This window comes from Diplotaxodon limnothrissa, linkage group LG13 (genome assembly GCF_057381915.1).
Source record: "Diplotaxodon limnothrissa isolate DT_005_m linkage group LG13, D_limnothrissa_male_GT1.1, whole genome shotgun sequence".
NCBI lineage: Eukaryota > Metazoa > Chordata > Actinopteri > Cichliformes > Cichlidae > Diplotaxodon > Diplotaxodon limnothrissa.
Genome location: NC_140608.1, coordinates 7,241,619 through 7,256,101, shown reverse-complemented (window position 1 = coordinate 7,256,101; position 14,483 = coordinate 7,241,619). Strand labels below are relative to the sequence as shown.

The 14,483-nt window shown below is 41.1% G+C and overlaps 1 protein-coding gene across 1 annotated transcript in view; it reads left to right on the top strand.

Moving 5' to 3' along the window:
• Positions 1-14,483, top strand: part of adss2 (adenylosuccinate synthase 2) — a 31,235-nt gene that overhangs the window by 8,832 nt on the left and 7,920 nt on the right. Inside the window, exons 2-8 of the mRNA XM_085369719.1 lie at positions 4,158-4,260; positions 6,067-6,135; positions 6,227-6,277; positions 6,461-6,527; positions 12,071-12,178; positions 13,848-13,929; positions 14,049-14,175. Of these exons, the coding sequence (XP_085225845.1) occupies positions 4,158-4,260; positions 6,067-6,135; positions 6,227-6,277; positions 6,461-6,527; positions 12,071-12,178; positions 13,848-13,929; positions 14,049-14,175 (607 nt within the window). The remainder of the gene's footprint in view (positions 1-4,157; positions 4,261-6,066; positions 6,136-6,226; positions 6,278-6,460; positions 6,528-12,070; positions 12,179-13,847; positions 13,930-14,048; positions 14,176-14,483) is intronic.

Below are 14,483 nucleotides of genomic sequence, written 5' to 3'. Positions count from 1 at the left end.
TTGCTTAAGTATCTGTTTGTTTCTCCCCTTCTTTTCCGTGTACCTCGTGTTCTTTTTTACCTTAACATCTGACTGATAAACATGAAGAAGAGAGGAGTAAAGCAGGTCAGATTGTGATGTTCTAGTCCAAGAACTCACCGTTCCTTTTCTGGGTCCCCCCATTTTTATATCTAAAGTCAGATGTGCTAAATCATCTGCAGGCGTCTGTGCTACATCCTATCAGATTAACTCACAGAAGCATGATTAAATACAACAAGATTAAATGGTCTCTGCTTGTCTGAAATTGTAGTTTCCTTTAGCCAGTGGATGTCTTGTGCTGCAAACAAATTGGTGTACAGATATAGTTCAGTACTGAGCGTAGGGCTGGGCGATATGACCCAAAATTCATATCTCGATATTTTTTAGCTGGATGGCGATATAAGATACAGCGGGGAAAATAAGTATTTGACACATCAGCATTTTTATCAGTAAGGGGATTTCCAAGTGGACTATTGACACAACATTTCCACCAGATGTTGCCATCAAGCCAAATATTGAAGTCATACAATCAAATCAGAACATATAAGTATACAAGTTAAACCATAATAAATAAAGTGAAATGACACAGGGAATAAGTATTGAACACACTTTATTCAATACTTTGTAGAAAAGCCTTTGTTGGTGATTACAGCTTCTAGACGCCTCTTGTATGGATAGACCAGTCGTCTGCATTGCTCAGGAGTGATTCTGGCCCATTCTTCCACACAAACGGTCTTTAAATCTTGAAGGTTCCTTGGGCCTCTTTTATGAACTTTAATCTTCAGTTCTCTCCATAGATTTTCTATGGGATTTAGGTCAGGTGATTGACTGGGCCATTCAAGCAACTTGATTTTCTTTCTTTGAAACCACTTCATTGTTTCCTTGGCCTTGTGTTTGGGATCATTGTCTTGCTGAAATGTCCACCCTCTTTTCATTTTTAGCTTCCTGGTAGATGGCAGCAGATTTTTATCCAGAATGTCCCGGTACATCTCTCCATTCATCCTGCCTTCAATAATATGAAGTCTGCCAGTACCCCTTGCTGAAAAGCAGCCCCAAACCATGATGCTTCCACCCCCAAACTTGACTGTTGGTATGGTGTTCTTGGGGTGGTGAGCAGTGCCATTTCTTCTCCAAACATGGTGTGTAGAATGACTGCCAAAAAGTTCAATTTTGCTTTCATCTGACCATACTATAGTCGTCCAATAATCCACAGGCTTCTCCAAATGCTGTTGCGCAAATGTTAACCGAGCCTTGACATGCTTTTTGTTCAGCAATGGAGTCTTGCGTGGTGAGCGTGCATGGATGCCATGGCGGTTCAGTGCATTGCTTATAGTTTTCTTTGAAACAACAGTACCTGCTGATGCAAGGTCTTCCTGAAGTTCTGTCAGAGTGGTTCTTGGCTCTTGGAGAACCCTCCTGATTATTCTTTGGACTCCTCGGACAGGGATCTTGCGTGGAGCACCTGATCGTGGCAGGTTTATGGTGAACTGATGCACTTTCCATTTCCGGATAATGGCCCCCACAGTGCTCACAGGAACATTCAGCATTCTGGAAATGCACCTATAACCATTCCCATCAAAATGCTTTTCAACGATAAGATTACGAAGATCTTGAGAGAGTTCTTTGCTTTTACCCATCATGAAGTCTTTCCTGTGTGCCTTCTGGGTAATGAGGAGCCTTTATAGGCCATCAATTAGGACTAAAGCAGCTGATATCAATTAGTACTGATAGGGGACAGGATTTCTCTATCAATACTGACAGATTTCAGGTGATCTCCTGGCTTTCTATGTCATTTTGCCCCTTGTTATCTCCATGTATTCAATACTTATTCCCTGTGTCATTTCACTTTATTTATTGTGGTTTAACTTGTATACTTATATGTTCTGATTTGTTTGTATGACGTCAATATTTGGCTTGATGGCAACATCTGGTGGAAATGTTGTGTCAATGGTCCACTTGGAAATCCCCTTACTGATAAAAATGCTGATGTGTCAAATACTTATTTTCCCCGCTGTATATATCTCGATATATTTTTTTAAAGCCATAAAGTAAGAACAAGAAGAGAGTTCTTAGTCAAAGCTGTGTCCCAGATGTCACACAGGCACTTTTATTAACATAGAGCAGATGTACATAAAATTTACTCAAAAATAAATTATGAGCATTTATTAAATAATAATGCTCCATAAATAAAAGAAAACAATGTTGTTTTTGTGCATAACAAAAAGCTCACAATTGTGCAGTCAAAATGTAAACTAAAAGACGCCGAGCACAAAGACAGATTTCACAGCTGCTCTGTTCCCAACTTGTACTGCGTGACTGACAGCCTGGAGTTTGAAATCCGCTTCGCAACCACGTCTCATAACAGGTGCCATTTATGGTCCTTATACACAGTAGGGTAATATTACGTTGAAGCACAGTACGTATCACTCCGCGAGGCTCAGCCGTAATGCTCCGACAATCCATCAAGCGGTGCAGCTCCGTAGCTTACTAAAGTCGTACTAAAACATTTTTTGACAGATTGCTGAGCGCTGTGTTCCACATAAAATCGGTTCGCGGCCATCAAGCACAACCAGAATTCATACATAAGGCGCGCTGTCAACTTTTGAGAAAATGAAAGGATTTTAGTCCGTGCAGCACCTCTGGGCTGCATGGCGTTAGCGTGGTTAGCTCGTTAGCGTGGTTAGCTAGCTAACACGTTGACGCCGTCCAGCCCCACGCACGGGGCGATGCGCAGTAACTCGTTAACGGAGATTTGCCGTGTCCATCTTGTCGCTTCCTGCAGGTGAAGCGATGGGGGAGGAGGGGGAGTTGTGTTCAGTGAAGGAGAGGCGAGGCCGAGTAACGTTGCGTAAAGACGAAAGTGGACGAAAGAGAGGCAAACTTGCGGCTCCACAAGTATAATTATAACGTAACATAGACTATATCGATATAAACGATATTGTCACATCTTATATCTCGTATAAAAATATATCGATATGTTTTAAAAACTCGATATATCGCCTAGCTCTAACTGAGCGTCTACACACCGATAGTGATACTGCTTTCGCTTCTCAGAACCTGCACTTCCAAGAGTCCACAGTCTGAATGATTAGCTGATTTTGTTCTTGTCATAAATTTGTCATCACTATTGTGATTTATCATCACTATTATCATAAAAAAAACTGATGAGGTTCTGTTTTCTCACCGACTTAGCTGTCAGGCAGATAGCGTCGTCTTGTTAAGTGTGAGGAGTTGGCCTTTTATACATGTCAAAGTCAGTTTAAGTGTTGGCGAGCGTTGCTGCAAATGTGAACAGTGTTTGTATAAAGTTGCACAGAGTCTGATGAGCTATTATAAGTGTCGTTGCTTTGCCTCACTGGTTAAATACTTAAAAATTAGAAATCTGAGTGTGGAGTTGGAAAGAAGTAGCATTACCATATCCTTTTTTCTTGCTAGTAATCTCTTCTCAACTGTAGAAGATTATTGAGGCCATATAAGCTGCTAATAAGGCTCAATAAACAAAAAAGACAGATTATGGTTAATATAGGCACCAATTTTGACAAGAAAAGGACTGAAGAGCTTGTAAAGCCCTATATAAATCTAAATTCTGAGTATTAGAACCTGTAGACAAATTGCATATTGTTACGCAAATATTATAAACTTCAGTCTAGCTTTTACTTTTGTAATCACAGCTTGTTGTAAGGAGGGGCGCAAGAACTCGTTATTCCTCCAGCTTCATTTCCTTTCTTGGAGTACCATGTCCTTCAGGCGTAACTACGAATATTTCTTTATTATATATTCTTAAAGTGTACGTTTGTAGTTGTAGAGTCTTGACAGAACATGTCGCTGTGTTTGGGTGTGCAGACTAGAGGATTAACACACATTACCAACAGTTCGTTTGACATGCCCTTCCATGCATCTGTCAGTAGGTTTAAACTGGGTTGATACCTCTGCTTTCTGACCTCAAAGTAAGCAGAAGTTTCTAAGCAACAGCGCAGAGCAACACATACCCTAACAGGCAGCGCTTCGTGGTTTGTGTATGATGCTTGTTGCTTCTCGCCAAACTATTTGGCTTTTCAAAACAAAGTTGGAGAGCCTCCTCTAGTTTCTGTTTGGCTTTAGTCATCAGTTTCTGTTTTTTCCCCCCTCTCTCCCTGCAGGGCGGCAACAACGCAGGACACACAGTGGTGGTCGACTCAGTCGAGTACGACTTTCACCTCCTACCCAGCGGCATCATCAACCCCAAGGTCACCGCTTTCATTGGTGTGTATTGCATGCAGAAATACACTTACATTGCTGCACGATACAAACACAGTTCCTCGCTATTTTCTTCTTGAACTGATCGCGATCCCTTTTAGTTGGCTGTTCGTCATCGCTCATATAGCCTCCATCCTGACGACTCTTACAGCGAGTGCGATCGGCTTGACTCGGAGCCAGACTGCAGGCTACATCGTATCCACCCATCTGCAGTAATTTCATTAGCTAATGGATCCAACTTTTCCTTTAAGGCTTCCAGTCCCTGTACACATCTGCAGTTGACCACGTACAGTCTATCAATACTTAATACTGTTTCTGCTTTGTTTTTGCTTACGACTGTGGCACTCATGTGTAGAGGCTTATTTCTGTTTGTTGTGACATAACTTTGCCTCCTGTGTAGATTTTGAGAACGTCTCATTTAGTGAGCACATTCATTCTGACAGTGTCATTAAAAGAGCTTTTTTAATGCTTTTATAGCTAATTTCCTTGTTTCCTATATTTAATTTGGTTAAAGTAATTACCTCATTGCCTCCACGTAATGAAGCTCCAGTTAAAAGCTAATTAGAGCCAGCTGTTTGAATACTCCAGTGAGTAAAGAAAGCTCTGCTCTGTCTCTTGGCATTACATTCAGGCACACCTAAGACTGCTTTCACAATGACGGGCGCTGACTTTGGTTTAGATGCAACTTACACACAGTCGAATGAAGCGACTCTGCCCACAAATGGGAATGATAAGCTTATCTTCCAACTAAGTTAAAACATTTCCAGATGCAGGCTATCCTGTTTGGCCAGTTCCGCATTCAGGTTTGCTTCCACTGTGGTCTGAACAGCAGACAGTATAGAACAAACAACAGACAAGGCAAATTTAGCGTCACCTATATGTATTTTGAACCATGATGCGAGGAGTAATGGGTAGATCTGACTGAAACGAACACTGGTTGGTGCTCATGAAACAACTGTAACTGTACAAAAGTCTTGATTAGCCAGGATGAGTGTGTTCAAGGTCACAGAAACTTTCAATGCGACTATTCGCTGGAAACAAAATCACTTATCTGTGAAAGTAACTGTCAGCTCTGGCCAGAAATGATAGGCTGGTATCTAAACGCTTTGTGCCCTGGTCAGAGGAGAGATTTAAGATTCAGTAACACATCTGTTAGTGTCTGGGTTTCAGAGGTCACACTCTCTCTCCTCATTTGCCCTTAATTTTCACTCTCTCAGAGCACAAAGCTGCTTGATAGAGGCTGACTGCACAGTAACACCAGCAGGCTGAAGTTAATACAGTGGAGTGCTATAAAGACAGGGTTTAAATTTGATCAGGTTTATTTTAGTTCATCCAGAGTAATAAGCCTGGATTGGCCTCGATATCACTCCATAGAGCTACTCAGGACATCTCCGATCGACAGCATCACAAATGACAGCCCCCAACAGAGCTGCATCATCAACAGTGTGTGAAGCATAACATGTCAGAAAGTTTGACTTGTCTTTGTAATAAGTTTTGTTTCTAATATCATTAATGAAGCCTCCGTTCTGTTCAAACATCCCAAAGTGTGACATTGTGGTGATGATAGAATTTTATACTACCTGTAATTTCTCTGTTGTAGGACAATCTGAACCTTCACTGTGGCATTGAAACATTTTACTTTCGTATCAAAAGTCACTCTTCTTTCTTTAAACATAATTTTGTGTATTCTTTAAGGGATCATAAACCAAAATAGGGCATATACTGATAGTTTACAGAGAAATAAACTCAGCTTTGACTCTTTTGATTTGAAACCAAGAACTGTAATGTCACATAGCTTTGTTTTTACATCAGGCAATGGTGTGGTGATCCATCTTCCAGGCCTGTTCGAAGAAGCAGAAAAAAATGAACGCAAAGGAAAAAGTGAGTGCTGTACTTACTTTTTTTTTCTTTTTCTGAGCAAAACATGGTGTTAGTTATCTGTGTGGAACTCACAGCATATATGCGTGTGTAGGTCTAAAAGGCTGGGAGAAACGGTTGATCATCTCGGACAGAGCACACATTGGTAAGTCCTCACAGATCTGCCCCTGCACTCGTTTACTTTAGAGAGTGTGCGACAGTTTGAATGCATGCAAGAAGAAGTGTGTGTGTGTGTGTGTGTGCGCGCGTGTATGTGTGTGTGAATGCGGGAGCTCTGCTTTCTTTGAGGTGTGTGAGTGTGTGTGTGTCCTCTCTCCCTCCTTCGCAGTGTTTGACTTCCACCAAGCGGTTGATGGCGTTCAGGAACAGCAGAGACAAGAGCAAGCAGGCCAGAAGTAAGAAACCTGTTGCTTACAAATGGCTGCAATGTACACACAGCGTGCACACACTTTAAGTTTCAGGTACTCCGTATATTAGCAAACACAGCTTCAAACACTAAAGTTAGTCGTTGATTGAATAAATGCCACTCCTTGTGTTCCTTATCTTGGATTGCGTTCTGTTTTCGGTATTCATCTTTGCACTGAGTCAAGCTTTTCTTTCTTTTTGTCATGTGAATCTTAGTCAGGCCTCTGGATAGTTTTGCAGTTTGCTGTCACAGGGTCAGGGTACTATTCCACATGTTACACACTAACAGCTGCCAGCTGTAGCTGCTAGTGGTGCACCGGATCACGGTTGAGCCGAAATCCGAACCGATCCCGCTCCACGGTTCGGTATGCGCGTGATCCGAAGATTCGAGAAAGGGGAAAAAAAAGTATGTGTATGGTGCGCGTGGTGGGTCTGTCAAGCGGTGGTTATGGCCAGCGCTAGCGGTCCAAGTGGCGGAGCAGAGGAGTTTGCGGCATTTAAGCAGCTCTTTGCTGCCCAATCCAACCGGGCTAAAGATATTACAAAAGCTACTGGGGTGTTTAGCTGCAGACGGGAGGCCGTATTCCGTTGTGCAAAACAAGGGGTTTAAACTGTGATAAACGTGCTTGAGCCACGCTATGATATCTCGTTGCGCGTCCACTTCAGTGACAAGATCGTTCCAAGCAAGTATGCGCAGGAGAAGTTTAAAGTTATGGCTGAACTGTCCCAGGCATCTTCTGTTGCCTTAACTACAAATGGGTGGACCTCCAGGTCAACGGAAAGCCACGTGACCGTGACCGCTCGTTATATCACAGCGGAGTGGTAGATACAAAGCCCTGTACTGCCCTATAGATCACATTAGATTAGATGAAACTTTATTTATCCCTCGGGTGGGTTCCTCCGGGAAATTCAGTTTCCAGTAGCACAGCACCGACAGAAGTTGCAGAATCTGAGCAGAAATATACCATATATACACAAATATAAATACAGAGTATACAAAGGGGATAAATAGAATAATTAGGAATAAGAATACAAGGAATGGCACATTTCAAGTATTGTGAGTCTATTATACCGTTGGATATTAACAAAAACTATTGCACAGTGAAAAGGCACTACAGCTTATTTGTTGCCCCTCCTTTGTCCCCGTTTCCCCTCCCTCTCCCCTCCAGCGAGGAGTTAAACAGTTTGATGGCGTGTGGGACAAAGGACTTTTTAAGTCTGCTGGTCCTTGACTTTGGGAGAAGCAACCTGTCACTGAACAGACTCCTGGTTGTTTATGGCCGTATGCAGAGGATGCCCAGCATGGTCCATAATGTCCATATTGCACCTTAATTTGTTTTTATATAAGTGCGTGGAATGAATCTTCAGTTGAATGTTTTTTAATAGGCAAAAAATACTTAAATAAGTAAATGGCGAGTCTAATTTTTGTCTTTTTTTTTCTATTTTTGCTGATCCGAAAATTGATCCGATCCGAACCGTGAGATTTTTGATCCGTTGCACCATTAGTAGCTGCTGAATGCGGTTAACAACAGTATGACTGTAAATCCAGGTAGAAGAATGTTACGGCACCTTTGAACACGATCCCAGCATGTTGGATTTCTTCTATAAACATCTTAGTCTCCTTTCTATAAATAAACACGACATTGATCCTCACATACAAACTTGAAGCACTGACATTTTTTGTAATAACACCTAAAACTGCTCCCACCCTCGGCTTTGCAGAGCATCGTGGTGACTCTCGGCTCCATGCACACCTTTCATTTTCTGTGTTCTCATAGTGTAATTTTACACAAGGATCTCTGAACATCCACTCTGTGCACTCATCGCTAAACAGCTGAAAGGCAAAGAGACTAGATGGTGAACATCGTGGAGGATTTAGCAGCCAAAATGCCAGATATTTCCACGAGGAGTTAAAAGCGGATTATTGGACTTAATGTCATCCTGTTGCTGCTCGATGTGTAAATATTCAGCTGTTAAACAAAACAGCTTAAAACATAATATGTTAATGTTGTTTGTAGTCCGTCGGGAGGTTTAAACTGGGTAATTGCTGCCAAAGAGTGTTATAGTACTTTGGAAGATAAACCTCATTCACACAGACCTAGAGACCGGTCGACAACGTCCTCTGGCAAATTCCAGCCGCTAGGGAAAAATTTTCATCGACAACTCGGTCGATCACATCTGCTTTTGTGTGATTTGGTTGCAGAGAAGGAACACACAAAAATCGCCTTGTGATTGCTTTATTCTCCCTGCAGATGCAGTTTTCATTTTAATCTAATTTAATTTAATTTAATTTCTGGCTTGCAGTGAAACTTGAAAAAGTTCTGAGCAACACTGAAATGTTGACCAGCCACCTTGAAAGTCAAAAGTTTGCCACACTTCGCATCTTAAAAGGTCTAACTTTTTGAAGGTGAATGTTTGTGTTGAATTTTTCACACTTTCCACACTGTTTGGTGAGTAGTTAGTGTTTCCGGTCAAGTTGACATCTTCCATACAAACTACTGGTGTCTGTGGCAACCTGCCTGTGACCATCAGCAACCACTCGTTGGCTTGCTAATCTCAGAATACACATTTTCCTCTAGACCGGTGGTTACCAGGAGGTCACTAACCGGTCTCTAGGCCTGCATGAATGGAGTTTAGCAGTCGATTTCACAGCAGCTGCCAGCAGCCTGTTGGGGAATGCATGATTTTCATTTGTGACCAGAGACCACCAGATGATTTCCCACAGGTCTCTAGGCTTGTGCAGGTGAGGCCTTAATAAAAGCATTTTTAATATCTCTTGCTGATGGTTTCAATAATAGGTTTACCTGCCATCAGACAGAGTAAGAGGGCCTTTGCACTCTACTATTAATTAAATCCTCACAACAAATGGGAGTCTGTCTAGTCTAGTGTCGTTAGTTTGTGTCATTGTGTGACTTTGGCCATTTCATGGGTCAGTACAGACCGAAAGTAGTTTGTTAAATTGTAAAAGTCTCAGAAAATAAACCAGGATTTATTTGCATGAACAAATCTACAGACTCTTCTGTGTGCTCCCTCACCTGCACAGTTAATTTATTTTGTATGAATACCTTTAAACTTTGAGTTATTTTCCAATTTTGGGGACAGAATTAGCTAGATCCTGTAAAATGTAACAGAACTATATTCATATATACAATACTGTTTTATTCTGTATCTGAAACCATATGGATACATATCACAGAGCCCATTATATTATATATAGTAACTTAAAAAGATAGATATAGCATTTTCTCCTTTGCTTATTCACACATAGGCTTATCTTTACTTTGCATGTGTGCACGAACGTCTCTCCACAGTGACACTGTGCGTGTAACCTACGCTTTCCTCTGCCTGGAGGCGTCCTCGGAGAAGTCGGAGGGCAGGCAGAGAGTAGCAGCCCTGCAGCAGGTGTTGTTTCTGTAGCGCGAGACAGAGTAGCACAGCTTCAACAAGTGACTAAGTAAAGCAGCAGGCTCCTGCTGACGGTCTGCCTTCTAAACTCTCCACAAGGACACAAGCAATAAAATAGGTAGTAAAACGAGATATTCAATCATCTAATTCAGTACTCGCCCGGGCACTGCGTCATACTGATATGTGTGAGGAATGTTATGCTAAGCCTGAGGAACATTCAGAATGCTAATCTAAATTCAGACCCAGCATACTCCTGTTAAAAGCAGCCACGGTCCCAAACTCACAGCCGGCTCACGTGTTTCTGAGAGCGACAGAGTGCATGTGCTTTAATGGCCGAGTCATTATAAGCTTTCAGTAGATTGCGATGTCAGGCTGGTGGATTTCCAGCATCTGCAGGCACGCTGTAGTGTAAGGTCTGCTGAAAGTCAGAGCAGAATACGATCACAGAACCAGGCAACACAATTCAGAGTGCTGGAATATCACAGCAGCCGGTGTTATACTGCTGATCTAACCTCACACATTTAAGTTAGTAACTCTCAATTCCATGTTATAATCAAGATTCATAATCAAGATTATTCTACCATAAAATTAAAAGTGTCTGTAAAACAGTTCAAGGCTGGGATCTCTGTGCGACTGTCATAAATTTCATCTCTGACAAATTTACCAGCATTCCAAGTAAAAAAGAAACAAAAACTTTAATATATAAATTAATATTTAAAGTTTTCTACAAATATTTGAAAAAAGATGATGCGTCACTCATTCCCAGCTTTGCACTGCTGTAAGATCACTCATTTGCCAGTGAAATGGACATTAAGTTGCACACATTTAATTTTCCACTTGTCTAATATTTCTTTTCAAATTTTGTTGCCTCACTTTAAATGTAAAGTCTACTATTCCGTACTGTATTCAAACTTTGGGGGTAAAGCTCAAATTAAATCCAATTTAATTCCACTGAAATATCATGCTTTATATTGCACAGTTTTTTTTTTTATCACAGCTATTGTAGATTGGGCTCCCCTTTGCGTCAGAAGTGACTTAATTGTTGTCGCACAGATTCCACAAGGAACTAGAAACACTCCTGCTGCTCTGTTTGAACTTCAGCAGGACATCTTGACCATGTCTGCTTGCTGAATTGCACCGAGTTGCTGCCATATAATTGGCTGATTAGATATTTGCATCAGTGAGCGATTGAACAGAAGTACATAACAGAATAGCCAGTGAGTGTAGTGTTTCTGAGTTTGTTCCCAGTTGTACTTAAGAGTTCATCCCTTTTCAAACATCTCTGACAGTTGTATTTAAATAAGTGTTATTAAGATGTCAAATGATGCAATATTTCAGATAAAGCAAAAATGTGTTTAAAAATAAATCAAAGGTTTGTACGACTGGACTTTCCTTCTTACTTTCTTACTTCTCTGGCAGAAACAGCTGACTTTTCACTCATGCACATTGGCACATATGGTTACTGGATACTACATGAGTTATATTGGCTGCACTGATGATGAAGTGCAATAACTGTAGGGCATATTTATCTATTTCTGTTCTGTAGTTGCATGTATGGTGTAAATATTCTGCTGTGCCAAGACTTCCTTTTAATAGGGCGTCTTATTAGAGGTACATGATGACATGGTAAGCTTTTGTATGTAGATGTGTATTTAGGTGGGCATGCTGTCTCTGTAGTAATTCTGTGGTGATAGCACGTCAGACTGTAATACTCTAGTGTGAGAAGATGCTTTCTGTCTGAGTTTATAATATTTTGGAGTCTGTAGAGAAGAAGCAAATGGCTCAGTGACAGTTAAACATCTGCATTTTGTCATTTTTCAGAGAATAAAAGTTTCCACATCACGAGTTCGGACTTGCTAGTCTGTGACTATAACTTGAAACCGTTTTAGTGATATTAAATGAGAGGTGGCAGGTCAAATGTTTTTTATGTTGTATTGTTTTAGAAACAGCGTAATGAACTTTTGTTCTTGTGAGAACCACTGAGCTGCTCCTTTTTCATTTGTGTGCAACTGTGCATAGCATGAAATGATTTTACAGTTTCAGAGTTCATGTTGCGGAGTAAGACTGCATGTAAATGCTGTTTTTCTTTTCTCTGTGTTTCCTTCCCTCCTCTCTTGGCCTTGCTCAGCCTCGGGACGACAAAGAAGGGGATTGGTCCGGTGTACTCGGCTAAGGCGGCACGCTCCGGGCTCAGGATATGTGACTTGCTGGCAGACTTCACACAGTTCTCTGAAAGGTCAGTCTCACCAACAACATTATATATGTCACATCTACCTTTCAGAATACAGGTTTGGACACTGGAAAGGCCCACAGTCTATAAACACTCAACATGCAGTGCTCGTTCACCCTGATCACTTTTGCATATCAGCAGCAGGAGTCTGGTTGTCTGGTAACTGTTGCTGTTGTGCCAGTATCACAAAAAAAGCTTTAGACCATAGTTTAGACCATAAATGATATAAAACTTGGATGCAACCACCGTGTTACCCATTGGTTAGTAAAATAGTGTTTCCACCATCGCCATCTAGTGTTTTGAAACGGCATGTGACCAACCAGTGGGTGAATCTGGCTGTGAAACCGCAAGCCTGTGAAAGTTGCTAGCTAATGAGCGTACCCTGGAGAATCCTCCTGACTTCTACTTTCCAAAATGAACTCCAGGTTTTATTCAGTGTAATCTTAAACTAGTGATCGAGTCCGTAAAGTTATCAGGAAAGCGTTCACAGAGCTCACAGAGGAAGGCAGCTGAGGGTCACTTCCCCACAGACTTCCACCAGTGGATTTGCCCCATTAATAAGTAAATGTAAATGAGACATTGAGTCTCAACGGGACTGTCTCTGTAAGTAAGGGTTAAATAAAATATCTTATCTTTACTTTTCAGAAGCTGAAGTTGGTGTGAAGCTGGTTGTTTAGTTTAGTTTCAGGTGGACTGGTTTGCAATTTAAATATGCTGCATTAATAAACAACTGTAGAAGTGAAACAAAAATAAAGTTGAACTGTTTAAACACATTTCATTTCTGCAGTCACCGCTCAGCCTACCCTGACAGCGACACTGTCACTATGCAAAGGTTTAAGATTACTAATTAATTAAAGGCTGAGTAGTATTTTATATCTTTTGAACCACCGAGCTCAGAAATTTTAACTGGCTGACGAGCCTTTTTTCGGTGCCATAAACTCAGGCGCTTTTACTGGAAGCAGATCTAAGCAGGTGTTCAGATGAAATCCAGCTCTGTAAGTTGCTTCACTTACTCAGAGTTGAAATTCAAGATGGTTCAGCTGTTATGGTCATCTCAAGGTGGTTTTGAATACTTACAGGGAGGATTTTACAACTTAGGTGACGGTTATGCAAAGTGATTAATTAAAATAAAGTTTCCAACCAGTTGCTACCTGCTGTAGTAACTCATTGTGATTAAGGAAGCAACCCCAAAGTATTCACACAGACCAACAGAAATCTGCTAGTGTTATTTAACTATAATCATTATTCAAGTGAAAAGCACAAGTGGACATGTCACAGTATGGGAGGGGAGTTTTATGGAGGGTAATGTAAAAGGAAAATAAGAAATATAAAAAAATATCTTTATCTCATATGTATTCTTTTAATAATCATTGGAGGTAGAAAAAAATGAGTTTGATCGCACAGGCCTAGTAGGTAACACCATGATAGACATTTGAATTTCTATGCTAAACCCTTCTACTTTCACTGACCTCCTTCAAAGGGTTGATCTCTTTCTGAATGTGGCCATTCCTGGTTGTTCCTACTTCCCCGCCAGAAAAGGAGGGGGGAAATAGTCCAACCGATAGTTATTTTCTGTGCTGCTATTTTTCATTTGTGTTAAAATGCAAACAAAAATGAAAAGTGTGACCAAGGTGCATGAATGATTGAAATAAATCAGAATCATTCTTTGTTGCAGGTATAAAGCTTTGGCCCAGCAGTACCAGTCTATGTACCCCACTCTAAAGATCGACATAGACGGAGAGCTGCTCAAGTTAAAGGTAATAAAACTAAAAGGAAATCTGAAAACATTTAGCTGTGCTCTTTGCAGATCTCCCTGTATTTTATTTATTATTTATGTTGGGTTTTTTGCGAGTTTTTTTTTCATTTTTTATTTTAGGACTATGTTGAGCAGATCAAGCCCATGGTAAGAGATGGTGTGCACTACATGTACGAGGCACTTCATGGTCCTCCTAAGAAAATCCTGGTGGAAGGAGCCAATGCAGCGCTGCTGGACATCGACTTTGGTCAGTAAATCAGTGTTTACTTCACTTCTTTGTTTCTTTGTGCTAACCTGTAGTGTCAGTATAAATCTTGTTTCTGATTGCAAAGTGCTGTTTAGTGCACCCACGGTGAGCTGATGACGTTGTCCAAGAAACACTTAAAGCTTTGTGATGCTCTTTGCAAAAGCCTGCATGGAGCTCAGGGTAGGGACGATGGTAAGTTTAAGCGTTATTATTGCGCTTTGTGCATCTGGGCTTGGCGTGCACAATCACAAGTTCAAACCACTCACCTGTGCATGAGCACGGAGGCACCCTGAGTCTATCGGTCAGTT